This window comes from Patagioenas fasciata, chromosome 1, assembly GCF_037038585.1.
Source record: "Patagioenas fasciata isolate bPatFas1 chromosome 1, bPatFas1.hap1, whole genome shotgun sequence".
NCBI lineage: Eukaryota > Metazoa > Chordata > Aves > Columbiformes > Columbidae > Patagioenas > Patagioenas fasciata.
In genome coordinates, this window is record NC_092520.1 from 92264006 (window position 1) to 92274016 (window position 10011).

Genomic DNA, 10011 nt, shown 5'->3' on the forward strand with positions numbered 1-10011 from the left:
AATTTCTTGGCAGTCTTCTGATTTGTAGATTGTAAATACTTAAGGCTGGAGGAGTGGGAAAGTGAAGATCTTATTCCTTGGAAAAATTGAAATTGCCTCTTAAAAATATGAAGTATTAACTGCTGTGGTCTCTAACTCTCCTGAACAAATCATAGTTGTGAAAATTCCCACATTTGGGCAGGTTGAATAAATCAGTCTTACTGCTCTACAGGTGTCTGGAATGGCAGCAGCATTTACTGAAATGCCTTTAGGTGGAAGGAGCAGCAGAGCATGTTGTGTAATGCTGTGACTTTTATAGGGAAAGTTCATTGGAGCCAAGTGTGTGCTAAGAACAGCACTGAATCCCAGGGCTGCAAGGAACTGGAATATGCTGCTGAAATTATAGGCAATGCTGTGATTTAAACCCCACAGTTTGCAGTGCATAGGAGGAGTGACAGCTTGGGTAATGGTGCAAAGCATGCTATAAAGAATGTGGTGGTAAATATTTGAAATTACACAGTTGTAGACTACAAGAAATGTAATTGCAATTCAAATTTTTTAAATGACTGCAAGCTATGAATTGGTGTTGGTGTCTCTCTATAACTCTCACATGCTGGACGTGAAAACACCACGTGGAACTGAAAGTATTAGTAATTATTGTATTTCCTAGAAACAGGCTCAAGTCTACCTACCAGAATGGTTATTGGCCTGATTAAAATTTCGTTACCGTAGAGGCATGTACAGAATTGCTTTTTCCTGTTACTTTCAGCACCTTGTTCCATGTGCTCACGTGCTCTGTAAGCAGGACTGTTCCTGGAGCGCACACTCAGGTGATGCAGCCTGTTTCCACCCTGGAGCTGTGGGCCCTGAGCTCAGGAGTAGCTTTGGGAAGGGCTCACCCGTGTGACAGGAGGGGAAGCTGCACCCTGTTCCGTGCGTCAGTGTGCAGTCACTGCGAAAACCGCTGGTAAGGACATAAAGGTTGGTTTACAGCAGACTGCAAAAAGCCCTGGGGCAGAGGCTGTGGCTGATGGAGGCACACAGGCCAGAAAAAAGGGCATTGAGATAACTGTGACTCTTAAAAGTGATGGAAGTGTAGTGAACACATCAGCCGCTTTAGAAACCCAGTTTTCTATTCCCCATGACGCTGTTACTGCATTTTCACTCTTGGTATCTGATACTAAGTGAAGGGGAAAACTTTCGTAATCTCCTTCTAGAGTTGTCATGGAAACGTGTAAAGATGTATTAAGGTTGGATTGTACTGCCCTGAACTCCACCAGAAATTGAGTATTGGATATTATCAAAGTATTTAATATTCTAAGGTGCCTTTTTCCATCACAAGAAGGACTTTATTTGGGTTTTCTAGAGGTTGTCTTGTGCAGTGTACTGCTGTGATGACAGTGTCATGGTAGTTACTGTAAAGAAACAAATGTAAACAAAGTATTCCTGTGTAATTCTACACATGCTCTATTACTGGGGTAGGTTTCTTGTAGTATCAGTGTAAAGTAACTGGAAGGCATAGGAAGCCTTTACTGTGCCTCAATCTGCAGAAACTTCTTTAGGTGCCCACATTTTTAAGTCGACAGGCTGTTTCCTGAAGTACAACCTGGCTGCAGTCTACTGTTTCAGGGTCACAGATCCTGAGGTGGGGAGCAGGACCATGCTGTAGTAAGGGTGAGGTTAGCTGACCTTGGGGTGTGAGCACCGCTTCATTTTCTGTGTGCAGTTGCAATAGAAATCTTCCTGGAGTGCACAAGCATGACAGTAGTCTACGTATTGCTTCAGTATTCTCTGCTCCAGGAGTCTGATCACCCGAGGGATGTGTAAAAAAAAGTGACATACATACGCCTCCAAAACAACAGCTTTTACTACCTGCAGTCAAACAGCCTGTGTTAAATCTGTTAATAGAGCCTGCTATTGCTATGAACATTCAGAGTTGGATCAGCACCCCCTGCTGCCTCTGATTTTTCTGTTCTCGATCAGGGGGTGCAACTTGTTCTGGTTCAGGTTATAATTTGTACAAATTGCTTTTTAAAAGTCTATCTCATTTTAACATAAGTGGGTATGGGAATACAAGACAGGTGGGCTGAGCAGTTCTGAGAAAGTTTAGCCTCAGATTAAAATCTGAGCTGCAGCCAGAACTCTTGTGCTTCTGTCCATCTGACTTGCATCTTTGTGGAGTTCATAGCTGACTCTAAAGCTCTATCAAGCTTCTGGCAAGGTGCTGCAAGCAGTCTTGGAAGGGGTTTTGCCAAGAATTCCACCTGTCCAAAATGGTTGAGTTGCTGCACAGAAAAACAGAAACTCTGTACTTCAGCATAGAATTTGCATGTGCATAAAGAATACAGACCTTCCAGAAATGATTCAGACAAATAAAATGCATAATACTGTTTTATAAAGTTTTATTTAAAAAAAAAAGCTTTCCAAAATAGAAACAGAGATGTCAAAGGCCTTTTCCTTAATTACATTCAGAAGTCCTTTGAAGTGTTTTATGATGGGTGACATTCAATAGTTATTGTCTGTGATGTTCATCTAGATTGTATCCCTCCTGGTACCACGTAGGTGTTGCCTGTGCAGACCAGAATGACATACAGTGACGGCACACTAGAGAGCATCCTTTTCCACCCGATGGAACCAGCATACCTAGGACTTCCAGGTGTAACCATAATTCTTCAGTTCCAGAAATCGGATGGAAGATTTTCCCAGTGTTGGACACTGAGTCAGTTGATCCAAAGTCTTTGGATGCAGTCCACACGCAGAAAGATCTTTGCATACCGCTTCCTGTGGAAATTCACATGAAGAAGAGAGACGTGGAATAGGTAATTCTGTTTGAAATACCTGTAGTTTTCAGTGTCTGCTTGTGTACCTCCGGGGAACCCTGGCAAAACTAGTTTTCTCGATTATTCCATTTCTGAGGGAATGACAAGCCACAAGGACTGCCCAGTGGTGATCACAAGTCATTGGATCGTATTAAGGGAAAGTTTTGTGTCACTCAGTGTCCTATAGTTTGTAATAAAGATATTATTCCTAACAGGAAAGACTGTCTCTGCTAGTTTCCTTACCTTATTTAAGGCAGGGCTTGTGTCATCAAGGTGAGTGTTAAACACAGCAGTTGGCTCATGGGTGTATAATACAGCGGAGAATGCTCCCCTCTGTGCAGATTTGAGCAGCATGGTCAGCGAATGCAGAGCATGAGGCATGACAGGGCCTACAATCTCCAGACTGAATATCTCCTTGTATGCCAAGTGAACCCGGGCTTTGGCATTTATACTTCGAGCCTGAAGACAAGAGCAGACAGAATTAATGACACACCAAATCAAGCCCTAATTTTCATTTACTTTAAAACTGCAGTGCCACAGTCCTATTGAAAGTTCAAAATACTTTAAAATGTTGTCAACTTACTGTTCAATTGTGATGGTCTTACTGTCTTTGTAACAACAACTAAAGTGTACTAACTATGGTAATGCAGGAATGCTACACAGTGTTAGGAAAGTTAACTGCAGAAGAACAGTGTGAGCAACTGGGATGGAAGAGGGCTGTGAGTAGCACATCCTTTTGTATTCACCACCTCCTTACAGTTAGCAGATGGTGAGCCATGGTTCAGAGGTGCCCTCCTTACAAGCAGCTGTGATACTTTGAGAGCCCACAAGATCACAGGAGAATCTTTTAAGAACCATTTTAGTACCATCTGGGAAGTCTGCTTAAGCTCTTCTGTATCAGGATGTGAAGAATGGAAATGCTGGGGTGTCAGTGTAGCAGCACAGATGGCTGCGGATAGAGATGATTTAGGACATGGTCTGTATTCTAGTCACAGTGCTAACTCGGGCTGCAGCAACAAAAATTACTCTGCTGTATCTGAGGAAAACTAAACAAAGTCATTTTACTGAATGCAGAAACAACATTCCTTTCTTCGTTGGAAAACAGAGATGGTTGCGTTACTTACTTTGAGCGTTTGCATTGTTCCACCTCGGAAAGCAACAGGGGACAGCAAAGTTGGTGGAAGCCCTGCTTGTGGACCTGCAGCAGCCACCAGGCTCTTACAGTTTATCAAGAAGTTCAGCAAAGTGAACGTGTTTGTTCCTTTCACTAATGCAAGGGATTCGGGTCTGTGATCCACCTGCACTTCTTGCTTCTCCTTACGACTGTATTGACTGGAGTCAAAGGAAAACCATGAGGAAGCAAAAAGCATCGATGCACCAAAGGAAGAATAAGAGCAGTGCAACTCCAGAAGAAATGTTCCCCCCCGCCGCCTCTGAACAAGCAAAACAAAAAAAACCCACCACTGATTCAGATTTGGTCTTCAACTATTAAGCAGCATCTTAAACCTGACTTCTGATTTCATTCATTAAAGTTGCGAGATGAAAAGCATTTTCCAGGTCCAAGTCACGCTTACTGAATATCTATGAATTTCACAACTCCTGGTTTTACTATGAATTTTGCTTCAAAGCAAACATAAAACCATAAGCATTCAGAGTTCAGACTAGGAGTTGCATCCCCTGACTGTCCCCACTTTCGGTGTGTTGCTGCAGGGCAGCCTCAGGAAGCTGAAATGAGATTCCTCTGCGGTGAAAGCCAACGGGAGCTGTGCTGGACAGTGCAAATGCAAATGGAACCAGAGGAAGACCTGAGTTATTTGGTCCCTCTGAAACACGTACAGGTCCACAGGAACAGCTGTTCTGGTCTACACCTGTGTCCCTACTATGCCACACTACTTCCAAGTGTAAACTGAGCCTACATGAACACACCCCCTTTTCTTAAAAAAACATTAAAAATGTAATGTCTTTCCAGTGAACCTATATGTGAGGTGACACGATCAGTTTGTGACCAAATGGATTCATCTTACAAAGTTACATTAGCAATTCACAATAGCTTTTCCTTCAAGAGAAGCACTGAGAAATACTTAAAAAAAAGCAACTCAAAAAGACATGCACAGTCTCTTAATATGCAGTAATGTGAGGATTAATATTTGGAAATAAGTTCTCAAAAGCTTTTATAAAACTTCAATCTATACCACAAGAAGATAACATCTGCAGGGTTTTCCAGCGTCATGATGTACAAGGACAGGATACAGTTTAATAGAAATAGTATCTGGTTTCTTAACCTTGTCTTGGACTCCCATCTCCTCAAGCCAAGAGAAACTTTCATGCTCATCATCACTTGGATCCAGTTCCCTGGGAAACAGAATCAGTGTTAGGAAGGCAACAGTTCCTAAGAAGGTATTCTAAATTGAATGTGCAGGAGTCCGTAGGTGCTCTTGAATTCTAGCATTGTGGAAGACTCATTACATACTCTCCATCTTCCCAGCTGTTGTCCACTTCAAGGCTGTTAGCAACCTCAGTTTCCAAATTCACTTCAGAGTTTTTCTGTTTTCTGGTTCTACCTTCTTCTACCAAAGGTAAAGAAAACTCTATGCCTTGAACAGAGGGGGAAAGAAAGCAATGAATGGTTTTATAACATGGCTAATGCACTGCATCACTTATTCAAATCCTAGCAGGACTGGTTTCACCTTACCTTCATTTCTCATGGCTTCCCTTAAACCTCTAGTAGTGGGAGAAATTACTGCTGTGATAACGTCACTTCCCGCAAGCCCAGCCGCGCGGAACAGGACAGTAAACTGGTAGGTACATACATAGAAGTAGGGACAACGTTTGGCTTTGAGCAGATTGTAGAGAGAAGTAAAGCTGACAGACCTGCAAAACAGAATAAAACAATTCTGTAATTAACTGAAGCTAATTCTTTGCTTTTGACACATCACACTGGATTTGGCTGGGTGGTAGTGGCATGTACACTGCAGAGGTTTGAGAGCACACCACATGATTACTCCAGTTTTCAGACATGCTCCACGTCTAGGAAGCCGCATTCCTCTGAAACGCAGCCTGTCTGTAGGTGCTGTGCTCTGCCAGCATCCTTGCTTTCCAGTATGTGATTTTACACGAAGCATCAAAGGTAGCTAGCTAACACGATTTATGGAGTTCTACCCAAACCAATAACTAGGGATGGAGAGAGGCATTTAACATGAGAATGTAGCCTTAGCCTTAAACTTATTTCCTTAGCCTGGTCCTCAAAATAACAAACATTCTAGCTGGAAAAAAAAAAAATAAAAAGCTTTCTCATACAAATGAAAATAACTTGTGCATTAATTAAAATCCCATTGTCTTAATCATAATAAATACATCAGTTATTTGGTTCCACTTACCAGTCACTCATTAGCACTTGTTGCAAGGCTTCGTCCTGTGACCAAGGACTGGCTTTCCCAGCTATTCTTCTGTCTGCACCAATCCGAGGGAAGAGCTGCAGCCACGGCACGGAAGGGTGAAGCCAGTAAACGAGGCTTTGCTGAAAGGCACAACGCAGTTCTGTGGACAGTTTTGGTTCCTAGATGTCAAAAAGTATTTTATGAGGACAGTAAGACTTAACTTCAGGCAGCTCTGCAAGTGATAGATTAAAAAAATATTACACTAGATACTAAAAAGAATCCTGGGCTTGTGAATAAGCCAGACTGAAGAAAGATGGCCAGCAACTGGCAGCTGCTCTGTGGTCGAAGTTAAATGACCACTCATCACTGTTTGCCACTGTGGGTACAAGCCACAGATGGAATTAGATTAGTAGTCTAAATTAGCCTTATTCTTAGGGCAAATAAGATCAAAACAAGACACAATCAAACTTTCACTGCTATGTTTAAGGAAAACTGCAAAGGTACATTCTCCTTTTGGAAGCTGGAGCTTTGAGCTGCCCTCTGAAGCGTTACCTGGATGCTCTGTGGCAAGTTTGTTTCTGTAGCTCTACAATGCTGAGCAAATCCTTGAGCTTCCTCTTGTGCTTTTAAATGCTCTGCCCAGGTAAATGGTTGGGAAGACATAAATAGAAGCCGTGTTTTAATACTCCAGTCTGCAGGAAATTCATGTCTTGGTGAGGAGGGAACTTTGGGTACAGCAACAGGTAAATGAAGGTCCTTAAGAAAACAGAAATAGCATCAGTTAACCCATGGTAAAAGAAAAAACAACAAACCCACAACTATGTAGCTACCCATTCGTATTTTAGCATGGTTAGGTATCCTCTCATGTTGATGTAATACACCCTTCCTAAAAGGCAGACCGAACACAGGACTAGACAGGACTATGGCTAGTACATCAAACGTCTTGAGTTTAGTAGCCTATGAAAAGACAAGATGAACCTGTCATCTCCTGCATGTTTTTGTGCAATTCAGTGAGTGCAACAGCAAAAATGCCGAGCTCATTTTGATCCTAAGGAAGTACTCGCATTAAGGGACATACTTAAATCTTTTGCAGACGGATTTTCTGCATTCCAAGTTACACAGAGTTTGACTGTTCATTGCTAACCAAAGTCAAAGTTTACACTTAACTGATTATTTTAGTCACTAACATATTCTAATAAAAATACGGCATTATATTGCCTATAAAAATGCATAAGAGGGTTTTCATTCTCAGGGGTCTTTCCAAAAGTCATAAACTAGGAATAGATAAAAGAATGAATAATTAAAAAAATGAAACAGAAAACTTAGCCTGAAGTTTATGAAGACAAGAATTTCCATGCTAAAACAGTTATTTCCTTTTATCCTCTCTCGGTGATTGTAATGTCAGAAGCTTCCCAGACGTCATTTTTCTCCTCTGCTAAGTTAGTTTGAGCTTAAGTTTCTGAAACCATAACAACGTTAGACATTCTCTGCTTGAAATGCTCTTTCAAGGACTGGTTTTCAGATATTGTCTCTATTGACCAGTGCCTGGTCAAGTTGTTTTTTCCCTTTCTGTAGCTGAATAAATGACTGCAGGAGATACATCACTTTGAGAAACATCTCAACAAAATACAAAACTAAGAAAAAGAAGAATTACAGTTAACATGATAATAAAACTGGAAAAAGACAAAAACCTCTGTCAACTAGAACTACAACAGTAGCGAAGTCAGGCAGAAGGCATTTAAAAGATTGACCGTAACAGTAAACGTCAAGGCAATTTAAGAAATTTTCTTGAACGCTGTACATCATTTTATACAGAAATGGGCCACCAAATATTAAAGTTTCAGCTTTTTTTTGTGACCTGAGAACAGCTAAAAATGTTTCAGAAGCACTATGTGCAGTTTCGTACATTGGTTAAGGCGAGGAGGTCGGTTCTTTCAGAGGGCTCTGCTCTCCTGGTGGGCTTATCTTCACAAACAGGCTCTAAAAGCTGAAGAGAAAGGGAGCATAAGATGCAGCACAAAATAAGAACCAGGTTGATAATTAAAAAACCAAACCAACACAACCTCGCAGTGCATTTTCAGCAGCGGTACCAAGCACCGCACACTGGAGGCAGGGAAGCGCGACGGCTTGGTTTCGGTGTCAGCAGGATGTCAGGGCCAGCCCCAGGCCCGGGGGCCGGTTGTCCCGGGGCAGCGAGCTCCGGTCCGGGGCTGAGACCGATGGCCGCCGCCGCCAGCGCCGGGACCGCTTCTCTGCCCCGCTTCTCCCCTCGCCTCTCCGGCCACACTTCGTCGCGGGGGGCCGGGACTCATCCCTACCTGCCAGAAGGGCGCTGCCGAGGGGAACCCGTGGGGCGGTGGGGGCGGCCGCTCCCGCTCCTGCGGCTGGGGGTTGCCGGCGGCCCGCCGCGCGTTGTCCAGGCTGGAGAAGGGGTTGCGGCGGGTGGACGCGGAGGGGGCCCGCGGGGCCGCGCAGCAGGGCGGCGGAGCGGCGGCGGGGGGCTCGCTTCTCCGCAGCCTTTTTCGCTTCAGCCGCAGCATCGCTGGCGGCTTCTTGAAGCCGGGCGAGTAGCCGGGGACGGCGCGGTCTGCCATGGCTGCCTGGCGGGAGCCGCTGTCCCCGCTTGGCGCGCAAACGGGCGAGCTCCGCCCCTAGGCGGTGCTGAGGAACCGCGGCCGCCATTTCCCCCGAGCCTCGCGGGGGCGCGCAGGAGCCTGCGGGGAGCCAGGTGACACCGCCTCGGTGCGGCTTGAGCTGGTAAACAAAAAAAAGGCGTTACCGCTAAAAAAAATTACTGATTTCTGAATCCATTCTGAAACCAGCCTTTCTCCAGTCACGTGTCAAGGAAATTGCCACATGGCTGCACCAGGACAAAAATCACCTGCGACGATACTAGAACAGGGTTGCAGTTGTGTGAGAGGTAGGTCTAAACACACACTGTGTGTATTCAGGTTAAAAAACTAGTTTTGACTGTGATCTGTGGCACTGGCTGTGGCCCACACTGTGGTGTTTTACTAAGGACTGTATTGCAGAAAGACACCCATCCCCTTGCCACCAAAAAGGGGCAGATGCGTAGACAGATGATCCTTTCCAGCATACAGCTCTGAAGGCCATTAAATAAAACAATGGTGGACTATAAAACTAATATAGACACAAAACTAGCTTTGAAGACACATAGCTGCCCTTAACCACAATCTACACATTATCCATATGTCCCTGGCTGCACAGGGCTGGAGCTCCCCAGAGCAAGAGCATCCTCACACAACCTGGCAAGAGTTGGAGCTGGTGACAGGAGACCCTGGCAGCCTTTGTGGGGCTGCCAGGTCAGTGTATGGGGAACAGCGAAGCACATTATACTTTCCTGTTAAAGCTACAAAGGAACAGACAAGCACCTGGCAGCCTTTCCCTGTGGAGGTGGGGAGCCTGAGCCTCGCTCCTGCACTCAAAACTTTCTGCTTTCTTCTGTCAGGGGATGTGCAAAAGAGGAGGCAATTCTTCACGAGACTGTAAAGTATTATTAAAGAGCATTTGAAGTTGCAGACACACCTCTATCAACTAAATGTGCCAATAGGCAGCTTCACACCCAGTGTACAAAATGCTATTTGCTTCATAACCTGATCCAGCTGAAACACTAAGACATGTTTGGCAACAGCTGGACTTAGTGTATTGTGCAAGGGGTTCAAAAGGCATTTACATATGTAGTTAGAAGCAACACATCTATTGACAAAAGATCTACTAAAATTAAAACTATAATATTAAAATCTGTCTTCTGCAGTTTTGTCAGTGGTTGTTCCTGTTTTATTAAACCCTATTTTAAAACTCTTATTTTGTTTCCT

General features: G+C 44.0%; 1 protein-coding gene across 1 annotated transcript; it reads right to left on the bottom strand.

Annotated features, from left to right (window-relative positions):
• Positions 1–2364: 2364 nt before the first annotated feature.
• Positions 2365–9639, bottom strand: DONSON (DNA replication fork stabilization factor DONSON). The gene is made up of 11 exons (XM_065862532.2): positions 9568–9639; positions 8494–8929; positions 8082–8162; positions 6728–6931; positions 6176–6354; positions 5491–5669; positions 5269–5392; positions 5049–5150; positions 3923–4121; positions 3042–3257; positions 2365–2760 (listed from the first exon to the last, which is right to left on the bottom strand). Exons 2-11 carry the CDS (start codon positions 8767–8769, stop codon positions 2623–2625), a joined length of 1698 nt encoding a protein of 565 aa, XP_065718604.1. The 5' UTR covers positions 8770–8929; positions 9568–9639; the 3' UTR covers positions 2365–2622.
• Between the last annotated feature and the right edge of the window lie 372 nt (positions 9640–10011).

Coding starts and splice junctions, on each gene's coding strand:
- DONSON (XM_065862532.2), bottom strand. CDS start 8,769: ATGGCAGACCGCGCCGTCCCCGGCTACTCGCCCGGCTTCAAGAAGCCG. Junction 8,163..8,493: donor CGGCAGCGCCCTTCTGGCAG/GTAGGGATGAGT, acceptor CTTTCTCTTCAG/CTTTTAGAGCCTGTTTGTGA. Junction 6,355..6,727: donor ACTTGCCACAGAGCATCCAG/GTAACGCTTCAG, acceptor TTTGACATCTAG/GAACCAAAACTGTCCACAGA.